Below are 21,444 nucleotides of genomic sequence, written 5' to 3' on the forward strand. Positions count from 1 at the left end.
ACTTGCTCCAGAGAGAACTTCAGTGTCTGGTACCTTGTCTTGCCATCTGATGCATAATATTCTGCGAAGGCAAGTAATGTGGAAATGATTGAGCTGTCTTGCATGCCTTTGATACACAGTCCACATCTCACAGGCATAAAGGAGGGTAGTGAGTACCGCAGCGCTGTAGACCGTCAGTTTTGTTGCTGGCTAATTCCTTGACGTTCCCATACAGTGGAGCAAAAGCGTATCAAAAGCAGAACTTGCCTTTGCTATTTTGCAGTTAACTTCTGTATCAATAGTCACTGCTTGGGAGAGGATGCTACCAAGATAACTGAACTGGTCCACTGCCTGTAGTTTCAGCCCTTTGATTGTGATTATGGGTTCTGTGTACGGTGCATGAGGAGCAGGTTGGTGCATGACTTTGGTCTTTTTAATGTTGATGGTGAGTCCAAAGTTGTCACAAGCCATGGAAAATTTGTCCATACTGACTTGCATCTCTGGCTCTGAGCCAGCACAGTAAAAAGTCTGACAACACCAGGTTTTAGTCCAACCGATTTATTTAATAATCGACTCACAAGCTTTTGGGGAGGCTTGTGAGTCTATTATCAAATAAATCGGTTGGACTAAAACCTGGTGTTGTCAGACTTTTTACTGTGTTTACGCCAGTCCAACGCCAGCATACCCACATTCTGAGCCAGAATACAGGGTGCAGTCATCAGCAAAGAGGAAATCTCTCAGAACAGTCTCCTTCACTTTGGTAATAGCTTGAAGTCTCCACAGGTTGAAGAGCTTCCCACCTACTCTGTACTTGAGGCTGATTCCAGCAACACTGTCCTGGAAGGCATCATTCAGCATGGCAGTAAACATCATGCTGAACAGAGTGGGTGTGAGCACACAGCCCTGTTTGACACCATTGGTGACTAGGAATGCCTTTGAGGATTCTCCACTGTCCAGTACTCTGGCCAACATGCCATCATGGAACTGGCGTACCATCTGATTGAATTGGTGGGGGGGGGGGGGGGGGGGTGGTGGAGGGGGTGGGGTGGCAGCTGAACTTTGACATGATCCTCCACAGGCCTTGTCGGTTGACAGTGTCGAAGGCTTTCACGAGGTCAACAAAGGTTGTGTAGAGCTTGTGATTCTGCTCCTTCTCCTGAAGTTGGTGTGCAGCAAAAACCATGTCAGTAGTCCCGCGACCTTTGCGGAAGCCACACTGTGACTCTGGAAGCAGGCCCAGCTCCAGGTGAGTAACCAAACGATTTAGCAGGACTCTTGTGAGGGTTTTTCCTGCGATGAAGAGCAGCAAGATTCCTCGGTGGTTGCCGATTGCCCTTCCTCTTGTAGAGATGTATGATGGAAGCATCTTTAGGTTCCTGAGGAATGGATCCTTGCTTCCAAATGGTCTGGAACAACTCGGTGAGCTTCTCAATAAGTACAGGACCAGCAGCTTTGTAGATCTCTGCAGGTATGGTGTCTGCCCCTGGGGCTTTGCCGCTGGATATCTGGCTGACAGTTTTTGTGACATCAGCTACTACCGGTAGATCATCCATGGCGCTGTTGATATTGACCTGGGGAATCCTGTCGATATACGCCTCATCATTAATAGATGACGGTCGATTGAGGATGGCTTTAAAGTGTTCAGCCCATCTCTGCAAGATCTGAGCCTTCTCTGTAATGAGAGTTGTACCATCTGAGAGACTGAGGTCCGTAGAACTCCTGAGAGACTGAGGTCTGTAGACAGTGTTGAGGGCTTCATAGAATTGTTTCAAGTCGTTTCTGTCAGCATATCCCTGTATTTCATCTGCCTTGGCGCTCAGCCAGGCATCCTGCATTTTACACAGTTTATTCTGGATTGTCCTGCAAGCACTGTAAAGGCATTTTTATTGGCAGCTGAAGATAGGTCGTTCTGACAGGCCCGATGAAGGCAGTGCTTTTCAACAAGTAGAGCCTGTACCTCCTCGTCATACTCATCAAACCAATCATGCTGCTTGCGGGTGGAGGGCCCGAGCATCTTCCGTGTAGATGTATGGATAGCATCCCTGAAGCATTCCCAGTTGCCCTCAGTGCTGCCTGCGAGGTGTAGGTCAGCAAGCTTGATTTCTAAGTCTTCAGCCAGTGCTGAAGCTATGCTGAGGTTCTTTAACTTGGCCACATTGATTCTTTTCATAATCTTGCTTCCTTGTGGTCGCCTCTTGGGTCTGATGCGGACCCTCATTTTGGAGGCAATGAGCCTGTGATCTGTCCAGCAGTCAGCACCACACACAGCCTTGGTTACTCTGACATCCTGCCTGTCTTTTCTCCTGAGAATGACATAGTTGATAAGATGCCAATGCTTAGAGCGGGTGTGCATCCAGGAGGTCTTGTTACGGGTAGGCAGGCAGAAGGTTGTGTTGGTGATGAGGAGGTTGTGAGCTGCAAAGGTCTTCATTAAGAGTAGGTTATTACTGTTACACTTGCCCTCTCCATGCCTCCCAATGACTCCCTGCCAGATTGCAGAGTCACACCCTACTCTTGCATTGAAATCGCCAAGCAAGATCAGCTTGTCGGTCCTGCTCACTGCTGATAGTACGGCATCTAGTTCTTCATAGAACCTGTCTTTTACCTTGTCCGGGTTGTTCATTGTGGGGGCATAAGCGCTGATCAGGGTGGCTTGGCTTCTTTTCTGCAGCAGAAGCTGTAATGTCATAAGCCGGTCATTCACACCCTTGGGTAGACTAGCAAATTTCCGAACAAGGTGATTCCTGATGGCAAATCCAACTCCAGCATCATGACGCTCAACGCTGCCATGACCGCTCCAGAAAAAAGTGTATTCACCCCCAGTTTCAGTCAACTGCCCTCTGTTGGCAAGACGAGTTTCACTCAGGGCTGCAATGTCAATGTTGTATCTTGCAAGCTCTCTGGCATCTAAGGCTGTTCTTCTCTCTGGTTTGTCTGCTGTAGGGTTGTCCAAAAACATGCGCACATTCCAACTGCCAATGGCAAGCAGTGTCACCTTGTGGTTTATTTCATTTGTTCAACCGCAAGATGGGATCCCCGCCAGCTGTAGTAAACTGGCCAGGGTGTAGTGAAGCAGGCAATGTTTAGGGCACCTTTTCTAGCCCCTTCCTCATTCTACGGAGGTGAGCAGTGTGTTCCTGAAAAGGACTGCTCAGTCGCCCAGGTAGACGCCGAGTTCCACTGTTGCTTCAGTGAGCGGAAAACGACCGTTAAGCCTGAGCCGCCTGTGTGCAGGTCCGTCTCTACAGCTCCCAATGTATCAACATCTGCTGCTTTGTCACTCGCCCATCGCTACAGGACTTAAAGGGTTGAACAGGGTGATGACGATGATGATGATGATGGTATCAAGACTAGCACTTGATTTGGATTAAAGTGAGGGAGAGTTGCACAGCATCAGTCTCACTTTCTCTTCCCAATTCCCACCTGGATCCAATGGCAAGACAAGAGTCAAGTCGGCTGGAGGTGGAACTAGGCGCAGTGCATGACCAGGGCATCTTCCGTGTCTTGTCCTGCTCTTCACGTTCCACGACACTTGCACAGATCGCCTTCTTGACTGTTAGACCTTCCATTGGTCTCGTCCGCTCAATCCACCGGAGTCTGTCTTCACATGCTGGGATAGATATCTCCCTATCTCACCGAGGGTTGAAACCCGTCGGCTACCCTCAGCTGGTTTAACCGGCTTGTCGAAGCTGTTACCCAGGGTGTGGCCGCTATTGCATTCATGGGGAGCCACAGGTGAGAGCTGAGTGCTAGATGGGGACCAAAGGATGGACCCTGAAAAGGATGTGACATGTTCCCCCACCAAAGGTAATACCCCTCCCTGACACCCCATACACCCCAGAGCACTAATTAGGCCATCAAGTACAAAATATGTGCACGTCACTGTGTAGCTCTGCTCATTACAATCAGGGCTTTGCAATGGCAAAGGACACCAATTTATATAATTGGCGTAGTCCCCTCTTGGTGATTGTTTGCATCCCTCAATTTTGAACTACTTTTCAGGTCCTTGGAAGTTGAAAATCACCCCGACAAATTTTTAAGATGCTACGAAAGAGTTATAGTGGCTAATATATTTTTACAAAATAGCTTAATGATTAAGTCAATTGAAATGTTTGAAAATGTGTCCTATATCTACATGAGCATCTAAAATTCTGTCCTGTCATAGAATTCTAAATTTCTAGTTTATCCTACAAAGCCAGCTTGAAAAGTTGGAATAAACATTTTATGGGTTTTCTCTCCTTTTGGCAAAACCAACTGATCTATGTTGCAGGTGATTTTTCCCAGAGCTCCCAACCTTTTTGTACCCTGGTGGTGCATAGGTCAGACTTTTATCTGTTTTGTAGCTAATTATTCCTGGAACATGATGCTAGTCTGACACTAGAGACTTATAGCTTGAGGGGCATTACACCACATCAAGTGTAGCCATACAAAGACAAACTAAAGAGCAATTTTGTATAGCCAATCCACCTAATCTGTGAGAGAAAACTGAAGCACCTGGCAAAAACCCACAAAGACATGGGAAGTATGTGCAAACTCTACACAAACAGACGCCAGGCTGGAATCAAACTCAGATCCCTGACGCCGAGAGGCAAGCTTGTATCCTCTCCCAGTTTTAAAATTCTCATGCTTATTTTCAAAGTCCTCTATGGTCTCACTGTTTCCTGTCTCTGTAATCTCCTCTAACCCTACACACCTCCAAGGCATCTTGTACTACTGAAATGCTGGCATCTTGCACATTCCCAATTTAAATCACTCACCATTGGTGGTCATGCTTGCAGCAGTGTAGCCCTCAACTCTCAAATTCCCTCTTTCTGTATCTCCACTTCTTTGACAAAGCCTTTGTTCATCTGCTGTAATACCTCCTTAATGTGACTTGGTGTTGCATTTTGTTTGACAATACTCCTGTGAAGCACATTGGCTGGAATTTTACCGTCCTGCCCGTGCCACGGGTATTGAAGCAGGCGAGAGACAAACCATGGAAAAGTCCAAAGACCTCGTGTGGGATTTTACGGTTTTGGAAGAGCAAGGTCATAAAATCCCACCCTTTAAGTTTTACTACATTAAAGGAGCTGTATACATGCAAGTTGTTGTTGTTGTCCTCATTCAACTTTTGATCCTGATAGTAAATCTAAACAATTAATCTTTTGACTGAAAGCTGATGTGCTGAAAACTATTCTGTAAACAGTTCATGTAGCAATAGTCAGTGTACAATTATAATGATGGATGTATTTATTTAGTGCTTTGACTTTCTCCAGACTGCATGTCAGGAGAGCAAATGCTGCATCTTTTGCTTCTGGAATTTTGAAATAACTTGTTCAAGTGTTGTTTGCTTTGCTTTCTGTTCTCCATAATGGAAATGGAAGCCAAACGCATGATTGTTTTATGTCGAGTGGCTTTCAGTTTTCTACTCTAAACAAAATATAGATCTTTTCAACATGTCTTTATATGGAGAGACAGTGGGTGTTAGGCACTGCAATTAGATATTTGAAATGATCAAATTTTCTCACTCATGAAGGTTACCAATGTGTGCCTTGAAATGCATTGCCCGGTGAGAAAGCTTGAGCCCGTTACATGAGTTACTTTAGGCTGTTTTTATCTCAAAGTCTCAATTTTGACATTTTCAGATTAACTTACTGAAGACCCATGTGTTCTTGTTGACTTTCCCATGTGATATTATCTTTTATATGTGATTTATAGTTCCCAAAGCTCTTGACTTTTTCTAAATGACAGTATAAAACCCAGCATTGCCAGCACATGCTGTGGTGCCCAAACCTTATTAAATTTGACATTTTTGCAAAAAGATTAAGATAGTTTTGCCATGGTCCACTGTTTCCAGTTTACCTTTTGAGGAGTTGAGCTTGGGGCTGGCAAGGAACTGCACGAATAAAATCTTATAGTTTTGTTCATTGTCTTGATTAGCCTTATACTCAAGAACACTTGCCTTTTGCTCACTGAAAATAAAGTAATTTGCTTCATAAAATTGAACCAAGCTAATGGAGCAGCATGATGGCACAGTAGTTAGCACTGCTGCCTCACAGTGCCAGGGATCTGGGTTCAAATCTCAGCTTGGGTCACTGCCTGTGCAGAGAATAAACATTCTCCCTGTATCTGCGTGGGTTTCCCCCAGGTGCTCCGGTTTCCTCCCACAGTCTGAACACCGTGTTGGTTAGATGCATTGGTCATGCTGAATTCTCCCTCATTGTATCCGAACACGCACTGGAACGTGACAACTTTTCGCAGTAATTTCATTGCAATGTTAAGAACATAAGAAATAGGAGCAGGAGTAGGCCATCTAGCCCTTTGAGCCTGCCCCGCCATTCAATAAGATCATGGCTGATCTGAAGTGGATCAGTTCCACTCTCCCGCTCTCTCCCCATAACCCTTAATTCCCTTGTCTATCAAAAACCTATCTACCCGTGACTTAAATATATTTAGCGAGGTAGCCTCCACCACTTCAACGGGCAGAGAATTCCAGCGATTCACCACCCTTTGAGTGAAGAAGTTCCTCCTCAACTCTGATTTAAACTGCCCCCCCCTTATCTTGAGGCTGTGCCCTTGAGTCCTGCTATCCTTTCTAAGCGAGAAGAATCTCTCTACCTCTACCCTATCCATCCCCTTCGTTATCTTATACGTCTCTATAAGATCCCCCCCCTCATCCTTCTAAACTCCAACGAGCACAGACCCAGCCTATTTAGTCTCTCTTCATAGTCCAACCCCCTCATCTCCGGTATCAGCCTAGTGAACCTCCTCTGCACTCCCTCCAAGGCCAATATATCCTTTCGCAAGTGCGGCGACCAAAACTGCACACAGTAGTCCAGCTGCGACCTCACCAATACCCTGTACAGTTGCAGCAAGACTTCCCTACTTTTGTATTCTAACCCCCTCGCTATAAAGGCCAACATTCCATTCGCCTTCTTGATCACCTGCTGAAACTGCAGACTGGGTTTTTGCAACTCATGCACAAGGACCCCCAGGTCCCTCTGCACTGTAGCATGCTGCAGCTTTTCGCCTTTTAAATAATAATCCCTCCTACTATTATTTCTGCCAAAGTGGATAACCTCACACTTGCTAACATTATATTCCATCTGCCAGGTCCTCGCCCACTCGCTCAGCCTATCTAGATCCCTCTGCAGACTTTCCACACCCGCCATGCAATTTGCTTTTCCACTCATCTTCGTGTCATCAGCAAATTTCGTCACCTTACATTTGGTTCCCTCCTCCAGATCATCTATATAAATGGTAAATAGCTGAGGCCCCAGCACCGATCCCTGCGGCACTCCATTAGTCAACAACCACCAATCAGAATAGCACCCATTGATACCAACTCTCTGCTTCCTATCAGACAGCCAATCCTCTATCCACGCTAACACCTTACCCCCAACTCCGTGCACCCTAACCTTCTGTAGCAACCTTTTGTGAGGCACCTTATCAAATGCCTTTTGAAAATCTAAAAACACCACATCCACCGGTTCCCCTCTGTCTACCGCACTAGTCACATCCTCATAGAAATCCAATAAATTTGTCAAACACGACTTCCCCTTAACGAATCCGTGCTGCATCTGCTCTATCAAACCATTCTTTTCCAGGTGCCACACTATTTCTTCTTTGATGATGGATTCTAGCATTTTTCCAACTACAGATGTTAAACTAACCGGCCTATAATTCCCTGCCTTTTGTCTGCTACCTTTTTTAAACAGCGGCGTAACATTAGCCATTTTCCAATCTTCCGGCACTTCCCCGGAATCCAGCGAATTTTGGTAAATAATTACTAAGGCATCCACTATCACCTCTGTCATTTCTTTCAGAACCCTGGGATGCATTCCATCCGGTCCTGGGGACTTGTCCACCTTCAGTCCCATTAGTCTATCAAGCACTACCTCTCTAGTGACAGTAATTGCATTCAGGCCCTCAACTCCTACCATCCTTCTATCTTTAAGATCCGGCAAACTATTCGTGTCCTCCTCTGTGAAGACCGAGGCAAAAAACTTATTTAAAGCCTCAGCCATTTCCTCATCTCCCACCACTAAATCCCCCCCCTCATCCTCTAAGGGTACAACATTCACTCTAGCCAGCTTTCTCTTCTTTATATATTTGTAAAAACTTTTACTGTCCTTTTTTATATTTAGTGCTAGTTTAGCTTCATAGTCTATGTTAATATAATTCATGTTAATATAGTTCATGCTAATATAGCGTGATAAATAAACTTTAAAATTTTGTTTTCATTGGTGAAGAATTCAAATGCGCAAGAACACAGATTTAAGAGGCTTCAAATAAAGGATTCATTCAAGGGCAATAATTGGTCTATGTATTTGGAAGGAAGATCCCACCCCTGAGTCTGTGCTCTTGATATTGATACTCGTTGATCAATTCACTGATTTGATTTGATTTGATTTTATTATGTCACATGTATAAACATATAGCAAAATATATTGTTTCTTTCACGCTATACAGACAAAACATACCATTCATAGAGTAGGAAATGAGAGAGTGCAGAACGTAGTGTTACAATCATAGTTGGCGTGTAGAGAAAGATCATCTTAATTGCAAGATAGGTCCATTCAAAAGTCTGACAGCAGCAGGGAAGAAGCTTGAGTGAGTGGCACTATAGCACAGTGGTTAGCACTGGGTTTGATTCCCAGCTTGGGCTGCTGTCTGTGTGGAGTTTGCACATTCTCCTCGTGTCTGTGTGGGTTTCCTCCGGGTGCTCCGGTTTCCTCCCACAATCCAAAGATGTGCAGGTTAGGTTGATTGGCCATGCTAAAATTGCACCTTAGTGTCCTGAGATACTTAGGTTAGAGGGATTAGCAAGTAAATATGTAGGAATGTGGGGGTAGGGCCTGGGTGGGATTGTGGTCGGCGCAGACTCAATTGGCCAAATGGCCTCTTCCTGCACTGCAGGTTTTCTGTGGTTCTGTGGAGTCACTTGGTGCTTGACTTCAGACTTTTGTATATTTTTCCCGAAGGAAGAAGGTGAAAGAGAGAATGTCTGGGATGCATGGGGTCCTTAATTATGCTGGCTGCTTTGCCAAGGCAGCAGGAAGTGTAGACAGAATCAATGGATGGAAGACTGTTTTGTGTGATGGATTGGGCTACATTCAGGACCTTTTGTAGTTCCTTCCGGTCTTGGGCAGAGCAGGAACCATACCAAGCTGTGATACAACCAGAAAGAATGTTTTCTATGTGCATCTGTAAAAGTTTGTGAGAGTCATAGCTGATATGCAAAATTTCCTTAATCTTTTGAGAAAGTGGAGGCATTGGTGGACTTTCTTAACTATGGTGTTGGCATGGGGGGACCAGAACAGGTTGTTGGTGATCTGGACATCTGCTCAGCGCTACTAGCATATTAAATGCCAGGCTGCTGCAGATGCTGGAGCAGCCCTCAAATACGCGAGGAAGGATGGACAATCTGGCCTTGAGCCAGAGAAAATGATGGGTAGCCCAAGAGGGTCTGATCTGTTCTCAGGTTGGGGGGGTTCATGGCTGGGTTATGGTATGAGTGGCCATGTTTAGGGCCACTCTTGGGGGCATGGTAGAATCTCTGATTGGAACATCCCCACAAGTTTGATCACTTCGCTTTGCATTGTTAAGCATCCCTTTTTTCCATTTCTCTTATCTGTATAGCTAATCGACACAAGTGTTAAAAGTATATGAGAAAACATACCTTGGCTGGAATTCTTATCAGTCTCGTTTGGCACTCAGCCAAATCTCTGACCACAGCAGTGGGACTGGAGAATCCCAGCTGCAGGTGAGATGGAAGAACTTGTGGGCAACACGGTGGCACAGTGGTTAGCACTGCTGCTTCACTGCAGGTCATCCATTTTGTAGGAATAACAGCAAAATAGACTATTATTTAAATTGTAAAAAAACTGCAGCATGCTGCTGTGCAGAGGGATCTGGGTGTCCTTGTGCAAGAATCACAAGGAGTTGGTTTGCAGGTGCAGCAGGTAATTAAGAAGGCAAATGGAATTTTATCGTTCATTGCTAGAGGGATGGAGTTTAAAAACAGCAGAGTTATATTGCAGCTGTATAAGATGCTGGTGAGGCCATACCTGGAGCACTGTGTACAACTTTGGTCTCCGTACTTGAGAAAGTATTGGCATTGGAGGAGGTGCAGAGGAGATTCACTAAGTTGATTCTGGAGTTGAAAGTGTTGGCTTATGAGGAGAGACTGGGTAGACAGGGGCTATACTCATTGGAATTCAGAAGAATGAGGGGAGATCTTATTGAAACATACGAGATTATGAAAGGAATAGATAAGATCGAAGCAGGGACGTTGTTTCCACTGGCAGGTGAAACTAGAACTAGGTGGCATGACCTTAAAATAAGAGGAAGCAGATTCAGGACTGAGTTGAAGGGGAACTTTTTCGCACAAAGGATTGTGAACGTGTGGAATTCCATGCCCAGTGAAGCAGTTGAGGCTACCTCATTGAAGGTTCTTATGGCAAGGCTAGATACATTTTTGAACAATAAAGGAATTAAGGGTTATGGTGAGCGGGCGGGTAGGTGGAGCTGAGTCCATGAAAAGATCAGCCATGATCTTATTGAATGGCGGAGCAGGCTCAAGCGGACAGATGGCTTACCCCTGCTTCTAGTTCTTATGTTCACAGCGTCGGGGACCTGGGTTTGATTCCCGGCTTGGGTCACTGTCTGTGTGGACTCTGCATATTCTCCCTGTCTCTCTGTGCGTTTCCTCCTGGTGCTCCAGTTTCCTCCCACAGTCCAAAGATGTGTGGGTTAAGTGGATTGGCAATACTAAATTGTCCCTCAGTGTCAGGGGGACTAGCTAGAGTAAATGCATCAGGTAGCACGGACAGAGACTGGTTGGGATTGTGGTTGGTGCAGACTCGATGGGCCGACTGGCCTCCTTCTGCGCTGTATGATTTTATGATCTATGAACTTCAGCCCTTATTTTTAATGGCTCCGTGATTTTCTCCCAGATTATTCAAACAGAGTCAGCAGGAAAATTGTGTGCTCTTCTTGGCCACAACATTAAGAGCATAATAGGCCAGTCAGCAAGTGGAAAATGTGCTGTACGGTCATGTTACAGGGGTGTTGATTTATGTAGAAAGAAGGAATTGAGGTATATTGTGGGATGGAAAAGGAGACGGGCCATATGGGCCTTTGTCATGATTCCTGTTCCCAAAATATAAAACCTCTAAAGGGGACCATGAGTGAGTGTTTTATTTTTATTAAACACCTTTGAAATTCCTCCTTGAAGGTTTTCTGGAACTAATTCCGTTCTCTCCTAAGCCTTTACTTTTTTCATGGCTCATGATAGTTTCACTTTACGGGGAGACGCTGAAGACACATTTTCTTTAATGAAGATCAGTTCTATACATTCATCTGTGAGATACTCCTTAACCATCCATTCACATCATTCACATCCAGACACTGGAAAAATAGTCTGTTCTTCAAATATTGTATAAATATTCAAACCATGAACAAAAATAAACTATTCTATTCAAGTACCAGCTGAAAATAGTATTAAAATATTCCCATACTGACAAGAGTATGGAAAACAATTTAAAAAAAAGTTTCATGTCTACTGGCATTAAAGAATATGGCCATCATTATATAGAATAATTAATGAAAGTTAATCTTTTCTGTCATAAATATTCCTTTCCCTATGAGTGACAATTGTCTGATAACTTGTGCATACTGCTTCGTATATTCATTGTATCCCCATTCCTTGTATGAGCAGCCAGTTACACTCCTAATCATCCACTAAGTGCACTGCAATGATCAATGGTGTTCAGCCTGCCCAGGATCATAGAATCCTAGAATCCCTACAGTGCAGAAAGAGGCCATTCGGCCCAATCGAGCCCGTACCGACTCAGGCCCTATTCCCATCACCCCCCATATTTATCCTGTTAATTCTCCTGTCGGTAAGGAGCAATTTAGCATGGCCAGTCAACCTAACCTGCACATAGAATCATGGCCTCCTACAGTGCAAAAGGAAGCCATTTGTGCACTGACCACAATCCCACCCAGGCCCTATCCCCATCACCCCATGCATTTTACCCTAGCTAGTCCCCCTGACACTAAGGGATAATTTAGCATGGCCAATCAACCTAATTTGCACATTGTTCGACTGTGGGAGGAAACTGCAGCACCTGAACAAAACTCATGCAGACACAGGGAGAATGTGCAAACTCCACACAATCACCCAAGGCTGGAATTGAACCCGAGTCCCTGGCACTGTGAGACAGCAGTGCCAAATGCTGTGCCACTGTGCCACCCTTGAGTTTAAGTCCAAATTGTGGCAATTATGATTGATAGAATGGATGACAGTGTTACTATGAAATTGATTCCTGAACTGGGTCTAGATATGTCTATACCATACTGAGGTGCATGAATCAACTCTTCAGATGAGCAGTAATCTAATCTAATCTCTGAAATTAATAAAATGTGACAAAAACATACTGGAAAAACTCAGCAGGTCTGACAGCATCTGTGGAGAGAGAATAGAGCCAACATTTCAAGTCAGGCTGATCCTTCACCAGAACTGATGTTTTGAATCATAGAGTTTTGCAGTATAGAAGCAAGCACTTAGCCCATGAAGTATATTAATGGCTTTCTCCAATTAAGTCATCTCATCTTTTACTCACTAGCTCATTCTTCACACTCTATGTTACTCTTTGCATTTCAAGCTGCAATATAATTCTTTTAGAAAATAATTTATGGATTCTGTTTTAATGGTAGTTTTTTGCAGAAAATTCTACTTTCTAATCATTGTCTATGAAAAAATACTCTGTGTATGTCTTAGTGTGCGATCCTTGTACACAAGATGAATGGTTCAGATTTAGCTGAAGCCAGGCATTTTGCCCTACATCCCTTTCATTCAATTTTACTCTTCATACTTCAGTTCAAGAAGGTTCCCACTGCATATTGCTGAAAGTGCAAGCTGATAGCAGCAACTACAGAACATCTGGGAACTTGGTGAACAATGTGACCAATGACTTATCCCCTAACAAATGAGACTTAAGGATAATTTAAAAAAAAACAACAGAATGATGGATAAGAGGATGGACTAAAGTCAAACTAGATATAGAAAGGAAATGAAAGAGAGAAAGAAAAATTCGATTAAGAGGTAGAGAAAAAGAGACAAAGAGAAGTAAAAGAAAATTCTTAGAATTTCTACAATCATTTTACTGCCTGCAGATGCAAGACATCACCATTTCAGTTGTTCCCTTTCTGATCTAGAGAGGTTGAGAAACATAAACTCATCATTTAAACTGTCCTCACCGTATTAAACACTACCCCTAACTCTCTGTGATTAGTTTCATTCATTTTAACAGCAGAACTGTGGCAATTCCTTGAAATTAGAGGGGAGGTTAGCAGGGAGTTGTCATTTTCACAAGACAACAACAGAGCTGTGTAAATCCTGCTACAAATTGTTGGGCAATTTGTACACTAAAAACAATCTGCACACGAGACACTGGATTGTTTTTGTCAGGAAATTCTGGTCTGTTAACATATTTGAGGTTAAAAAAGTAGAGGACTCGAGTGGTCTATTACAGTTCATTCAGGGAATTGCTATGGCAACATGCCTTCTTACATGCATGTTGTAGACTGGAGCCATGGATAATGATTGTAGAAACATCAACATTCTTTCAATCACTTGGCTGACTCGGAATCTCTCCCACTCTTACTGCCTGCCATTGGTGTGTGTTGAAAGGATTTGCAGCTTGATACTTAACCAGTTTGGCCGCAGCATGAACACATCTTCCATTGCCATCAAGTCCTGGGGTGGGATGAACCCAGAATTTCAGGCTCAGAGTCAGAAACACCATCCACTGTGTCACAAGACCTCCACAGATGATTTATGGGTGTTGTTAATATTGTGGTCAGATGTAGTTCCAAGAAGGTCTTAAATGTGTTTATTCCTTCATGTGATATGGACACATTGACAAGATCTACATTTATTGCCCATCAATAATTGTCGTTGAGAAGATAGTAGTGAGCCACTTTCTTGAACTGTTGCAATCCCTGAGGTGTACATACACCCACAGTTCTGGTTGGGGAGGGAGTTCCAGGATTTTGATCCAGGGACAGTGAAGGAATGGTGAAATATTTTCACGTCAGGATAGCATGTGACTTGGAAGGGATTTTGTAAGTGGTGATGATCCCAAATGTTTGATTCCTTTGTTCTCCAATCCAGTAAAGGCCACAGATTTGGAAGCTGTTGTGACACAAGCTTGTATTGTCCTTTGTAGTTTTGCGGATTGCTGCTATTCCTCTTTCTAGCTGTCCACGGAGCCCTTTGTCCTCTGGAACATATCTAGGAGAAGCTCTTTTCATAAGACAAAATTGTGCAGCTCAAGGTTCTGATTAGATTCTCAAGGATTAGATCCTTGAGAATCTAATCAGCCCATATTACCATGTCTGTACTTTTAATTTTCAACCTCCAACACCAACAGATCAATGGGATTCTTTCAAGATATCAGTGGTGTTTTCAGTGATGTTTGTGGTGAATCATTGCATTCTTGGAAGCTTTGATTTGTTGCTCTGAGCTTACCTAATCTGGGAGGACATTTAAATGTTGTTAAATGGAAGTCAATTGCCATTTTTGTGATTTTGTGTGTGATACTGAGTGCACAAACAACTGTTTCCATTCCTGATTGGAGCTTGCATTATTCTGTCTTTTGGCTCAGTTCATCCTACATCCCATCATCAGAGGAGATGATGATCCTCTGCCCTCCACCACATCTCTTTGAGAGACAGTTGTGCTCACAATATCTTTTGGTGAGTGGTTAAAATCCTGCTGTAGGAAGTTAGTTTAGCCATACATTGGCGAGCTCCCAATCAGTTGCATCATTGAAAGTCCCAAACATTGGAATTAGACTGACGCCCCTATTGAAGCTGGATCAGCCCACTTCACACAGGTGGGCAGGAATCATACACAAGTTTACTTCTGCTGAAGGTTTCACACGTTGAAAATTCTCTGCTGTCGCATTTTAAAATGAATCATTGTAAATGCCAGGAAAGTGGTTTTATGCATGCATTTTGTTTCATTAACAGAAAGAAAGACCACCAAGAAGACCGAGAGTGCAAGTGTCGACGATTCCAAGGGAACTTTTGCCCCAGTCATCCTGAAGGAGCTGACTGACCTGCAGGTTATGGATGGTAGCCAAGTGACAATGACGGTGGAAGTGGCAGGTGAGGCAATCACTCTGAGCAAATACTGTTAAGCCCCCACCACTTGGAATAAACAGTAAGGAAAGAGATCAAAGCTGCAAAAGTCATCTGGGAATGCACTAACCCTGCCTTTAATTGACAGGGCTGTGGAGAACCCCATAGTACTGGCTTTTGGCAACATAACACCCACTGTGAAAGACTCCTCCATGTCAGTGGTAACTGGATGGCAGAGAGCAGAGGGGATCTGGGGGTGCTGGACACATGTTAGGTTCCTTTAGAAAAAAGTGTAGGTGTCCTGAGTGGTCCCTAGATGAAGGGACTACTATAAAACGCTTAAAATTAACCTAGCTCCTGATTTAACCCCCATGTAGGCCTATTGGGCAGCCACCACTTAGACATCCACCAGAGGGTCCTTCCTTCATTGCATCAAGAATCCTTATTGGAGTATAAGTGGGTTGAATTTCCAAAAGGAGGAAAGGAGATGGGCGTTGGTGAGCACTGAAATACAGGGACGGTTTGAGTTGCAGGATGTCAGTCCCAGCACTGGACATTTTGGGGAGGTATATTCAGGGCCCAAGAAGGCTGCATTCCATACCCTATCCTTACCCTCTGAATCATCGTGCTGTAAACAGAAATTGTTCGGAGAATAGAACATGGAGACTAGTTGGTTACAAGAGATTAGACCAACAGACTGAACCTAAAGGGTGTTGTTTGCTCTTGAAGAAGAGTGCTGCAGCTGAGCGAAGGAGGAGGAGCAGCAAATACTTTGCAGCTGTTTGTAACAATAGCCTCGTGTTTTTACTAATGCTGCCTTGGGGATCCTGTTAGATGAGATGCAGTGAAGGGAAGTGGCCTCCTTTGGAACAGATGGCTGTCCACTTCTGAAAGCTGGAGCCCAAGCTACCGAGGTGGAGATCATGAGGTGAGTAAAGGAAGTGTCCATATCTGAAGCTGAGAAAGAGCCTCACTGGCACCAAAAGAAATGCCAAATTAAATGGAGGTAGGTTTGCCTACATTTATACAAGATGTGACCTCAAACAACAGTCTGTTTGTCTGGACTTCAGAGAGACAACCGGCCAAGCTAGTGCAAATAACCTTATTGCCATCATTTTCTTCAATCTATATGCCACATCGCCAATGGGAATAGTGGTCAATAATTCCTAACAAACAACGGCCACAAATCTAATATGTGAACTCGTGGCATTGTAGAACATCATATTTATCCACACTATATATGCAAATATCTTTAGTAAATATACATTTAAAAATGTTTACAGATTAAAGATGCACACAACCATTGGGAAAAGAGAGGTCTAAAGTGGGCCGGGAGAAGATGGCCTTCACTCTTTGGACAGGCAGCAGCATTGGCGAGATGAGGCAAGAAGTCATTGTGCTGTCACCCAACAAATATTTTTCTTTTGACACGATCCTTCAAATTACAAATCTATTTCAGAATCCTAGAAATGGCCTAAAATTGCTCCTCTGCTGCAAGAAGCATGATTGATTTTACTTATCTTTCAAGTCATCAACTCGGGGATGCATTGTAAAGCATTTTCTTCTTCTCTGGTAGGTTATTTCCAAGTTGAGGAGATCCATGACGTTTTGGCCCCAAGCACTTCACAGCACATTGCACCAGGCATACTACCTACTTCTAACTCCAGCAGAAAGGCTAGCACTGCAGAGCTCACAGTTAATGGCCACTATCTAATGCTCCCATTGACCACGGGCACAAATCCTGTAATGGCTGCTAAATATCACAAGGAGCCAAAAATGGGATGTAATGCCGGTTAAATTTCCAAACACAATCTTCTTAGCTCCCCTTCTGGTGATGTGATCAGGCTCACAGCCAGGACAGGTGCAGGCCTAATTCGCATATTTTATAATAAATTTGAATATCATTATAGGGCTTAAATGATTATACTTCCTCCCTCAACGTACCATTCCAGCCAGCTGGTGTGATGTCACTGAGGGCTGGAAAATCGTGCCTGAACACTCAGCTATGCGTCTGGAGAGACACTGACCAGTTTTCAGTCCGAACCTGACACTCTGACAAATTATGGGAATATACTGCCCAGTGAGTTTGAGGAAGGAACACTGGGTGAAGGGCAACTGCAACTGAAGAGAAGATTAGGAGGAACAAGTGGAGATCACACGTGAAGAAAGTAAAAAGCTGACCTAGTTGCCAGCCAGCGCCCTTTTCCAATCAGCATGAATCAGTGCCTTCAAGCAGGATCAAGAGGCATTGCCAACCTTCTTTCAGTCTCTGTGAACAACCTGCAGCAGCTGTCCAAGGATGTGCAGCAGTGCAGCATAATAATGTTGTGGATGAGATTTATTGTTGTATAAATGAACAGGGTTCCTCTCTCACAAACCTGCAACCAGAAGCTCAATGCCAATGGAACCATGGCACACAAGGGAACAAGATCGTTACAGGATCAGGAGGAAGAGGGCACAGATTTAAAGTGGTCTACAAAAGAAGCAAGTGGGTTATAAGAAGAAACATTACCACACAGTGAATTTTTTGGGGTCTGGAATGCACAGACTGGAAGTGTGGTGGAAACAGGTTCCATTGAGGCATCCAAGTGGGCATTAGATGATTATTTGAATAGAAACAATGTGCAAGGTTATGGGAAATTGCACTATATCATTCAGAGACATGATGGGCCGAATGGCCTCCTTCCGCACCATAACAATTCTGTGATTCTGAGCTTTTCACTTCAGTTCAGACTTTAGGATAATTTTAATAAAGTATAAGCGTAAGATTGGGGAATAGGGAGCACATCATTCAGATTATCACAAAATAAATGGAGACTTTTTTTGTCTGTCACTTGTCTGTTGATTGTAATTACAGCAAGGTTGTAAATATGTGAATTGGGCAGAAGAAGGCAACACCAGTTAAGTGATGGGAATGCATGTCACATTAATGGCCACTCCAATGTTTTGGCTTTCGTAATAGACCTACAGCTGGCTAATAACAGAATTCACTCATCCACTAAATGTAGTTGGCATGCAAGGAGTTTTTCTTCCAGCTTGCACACAGAGTTCACACTGTGTAGCCTTTCTCGTCCTCCTCCTGATCAGAGGCTGTAGGCTGCTTGGCCCCTACAAACCCACTTGTCTTCAGACTCCTAAACTGGGAAGTGGGCAGTACACAAATTCCTGAGTTTTTCCAAAAATCCCTCATGCCTGCTGCTTGCTTTCTGCGTCTGTGAATAGCAGACCATCTGTTTTGGCTGATGTCCCCATGGTGGGCTCAAAGTTCAAGCAGCATAAAAAATTGATAGTGCCATTCTGCTGTTGAGTGTGACGTTAGTCATCAGTCTATTTTGAATATAAGCCTGCAGCAGATAACTGCTCAAGCAAAGGGGCTGGCAACAGATTTCCCCTGATTTCCCCACATACAACGGCCATGGCCTCTAGACTCAGACACTGGAGCATCACCAGAAGTGCACAGAGCTCCTGAAGTGCCTTTGCACTCAAAAGGTGATGGCTCTTCACAATTTTATTTCCCTCTCATTCAAGTCATGTGGCACATCCCAAAGGGATTCTCATTCTCCAAACTCGCATCTTGCAGCATAGTTGTCTGCAATGGTTAAACAATTGACTTTCAGTAAAATATAAGCTGCAGAAGAGTAGAGGATTCTTGGAATAGGAAATGTAGCAAACCAGGTATTTCCAATCTCCCAAAGGTCAGCAAATAGCAAGCACCAACCATTAACACTAAAGAACCAGTTACGTGTCCAATTCTGCTCATACAACTCTAAGCAATCAAAGATAACTTTCTTCACTGTCCACTATGCCAACAATCTTGGTGTCTTCTGCAAACTTACTAACTTTGCCTCCTATATTCCCATTAAATCATTAACATAAATGACAGATAACAGTGGACCCAGCACTCATCCCAGAAGCACACCGCATGTCATAGGCCTCCAGTTTGAAAAGCAACCCGCTACAACTACCTTCTGGCTTCTGTCAAGAAGCCAAATTTTGTATCCATTTAGATACCTCACCCTGGATCCCATGAGATTTAACCTTATGCAACAACCTACCATGCAATACCTCGTCAAAGGCCGTGCTAAAGTCCATGTAGAAACATCAACTGCACTGCCCTCATCTATCTTCTTGGTTACCCCTTCAAAAACTGAATCAAATTTGTGCGACATAATCTTCCACTCACAAAGCCATGCCGACTGTTCCTAATCAGTCCTTGCGTCACTAAATGCCTGTGGATCCAGTCTCTCAAAATACTTCCAACAACTTACCCACCACTGATATGAGGCTCACTGGCCTGTTGTTCCCAGGCTTTTCCTTGAAAGAACAATTGTGAATTACACTAGTTTTCCCTCAAATTCAGCACTTCGAACTTTTTTGGGAGAATGGCTCCCCATTGTCTTGTATGAAGCTCTGCCAGACAGGTTTGCTGCTTTTCCATTCATGTGACAAATTCAGCAATCTTGCTCTGATACATAATCTCAGTTCTTTTCTCTGTCTGAATTGCTTGTTCTGCTCTCAATTTCAATGTTTTTACCTCGTTGATTAATTTCTTACTGTTAAGTTTCCTTCTTCAAGCTCTTATTCTGATTTAATTCTTCAGTGGACTTGTTCTTATTTTCTGGTTGTTTCTATGGCATTTAGCTTATCTCATTAATTTTTCTTTCTTCGCTTTATTTTGTGACTTTTATTTCAAGTTTGCTGTCAGCCATTTCATCTTGTTTCAATGTCTTATCTAAAGCTTTAATTATTTTTGCTCATTGGTTTTTATGTTCAATAGTTCCTAGTTTATTTTGAAGTCTTTAATTGCTGTGCTTCTTCTGAGGTGAATCTACAGTGTTCTTACTGGACATATACAGTTCACAGATGGAATTTTGTCTTAACTTCAGTCAAACCCTTTTGGCTTCACTGTTGGTCGCAAAGTGTTGACTTGTTTCCATTCTGCAATCCTCTCATTGTTCTTCATTTGGTCATTTAGTACCTTTCTTGCCTTCCTTCTGGATTCTTTCCTTGTCCTCCTGGGGTCCTTCAGTGCCCTCTTACCAGTGTCTTTCGGTGCTCTCCTTTTGGAATCATTCATTGCCCACCTGGGATCTTACAGTGCCCTTCTTCTGGGGTAAGACAGCATCCCTTCCCTGAAGTCTTCTTGCGTCCTCTGAGGTTTTGCATTGCCTGTTGCTTAAGGTCTTCATTGCTTGTGGCCTTTTTTGAGAGTTGCCCTTTATCTGGGGTCTTCTGCAAATTTCCTATTCACTGCCCTCTGATTCTTCTTGTGATTGCTGCTTTAAATGCATTGCCACATTAATGCATTACTCCTTTACGTGCATTACATGCATTCTGTGATGCAACATGGTGGCACAGTGATTAGCACTGTTGCCTCACAGCAAAAAGTCTGACAACACCAGGTTTTAGTCCAACCGATTTATTTGAGAGTAAACTCACTAGCTTTCGAGGTTTCCCTCTTCGTCAGGTGAATGGAGAGTTCTGGCCTCAGACAGAGCATATAAAGCACAGACAATTTACAGATTACTGATTAGAATGCGAATCTTTACACCTAACCTGCTGTTCAAGTCCTAAAGTGGCTGACAATGTGAGTGGAAGGAGCACTGATCACAGGTTAAAGAGATGTGTATTGTCTCCAGACAGCACAGTGAGTGAGGTTTTGCAAACCCAGGCAAGTCACGGGGGTTACAGATAGTGTGACATGAATCCAAGATCCCTGTTGAGACCGTCCTCACGTGTGCGGAACTTGGCTATCAGTCTCTGCTCAGCGACTCTGCGCTGTCGTGTGTCGTGAAGGCCGCCTTGGAGAACGCTTACCCGAAGGTCAGAGGCTGAATGCCCGTGACCACTGAAGTGTTCGCCAACAGGAAGGGAACAGTCTGGCCTGGTGATTGTCGAGCGATGTTCATTCATCCGTTGTCGTAGCGTCTGCATGGTCTCCCCAATGTACCATGCTTCGGGACATCCTTTCTTGCAACATATCAGGTAGACAATGTTGGCCGAGTTGCAAGAGTATTTACTGTGTACCTGGTGGATGGTATTCTCACGTGTGATGATGGTATCCATGTCGATGATCCGGCATGTCTTGCAGAGGTTGCTGTGACAGGGTTGTGTGGTATTGTGGTCACTGTTCTCCTGAAGACTGGATAGTTTGCTGCGAACAATGGTCTGTTTGAGGTTGTGTGGTTGTCTGAAGGCAAGAAGTGGGGGTGTGGGGATGGCCCTGGCGAGATGTTCGTCTTCATCAATGATATGTTGAAGACTCCGGAGAAGATGTCGTAGCTTCTCCATTCCAGGGAAGTACTGGATGACGAAGGGTACTCTGTCCACTGT

General features: G+C 43.9%; 1 protein-coding gene across 5 annotated transcripts in view; it reads left to right on the forward strand.

Annotated features, from left to right (window-relative positions):
• LOC145350125 (myosin light chain kinase, smooth muscle-like) overlaps positions 1–21,444 on the forward strand; it is a 331,906-nt gene that overhangs the window by 195,263 nt on the left and 115,199 nt on the right. For 4 of the 5 annotated variants that reach the window (XM_080199061.1, XM_080199060.1, XM_080199063.1 and 1 more), the window contains one exon: positions 15,001–15,138. In XM_080199061.1, the coding sequence (XP_080055187.1) occupies positions 15,001–15,138 (138 nt within the window). Of the gene's footprint in view, positions 1–15,000; positions 15,139–15,979; positions 16,040–21,444 lie in introns of those variants that run through there. The other variant, XM_080199064.1, reaches the window with a different exon arrangement.

The sequence above is a fragment of the Carcharhinus amblyrhynchos genome, chromosome 11, assembly GCF_965287045.1.
Source record: "Carcharhinus amblyrhynchos chromosome 11, sCarAmb.v2.hapA, whole genome shotgun sequence".
In the NCBI taxonomy this organism is placed as follows: domain Eukaryota; kingdom Metazoa; phylum Chordata; class Chondrichthyes; order Carcharhiniformes; family Carcharhinidae; genus Carcharhinus; species Carcharhinus amblyrhynchos.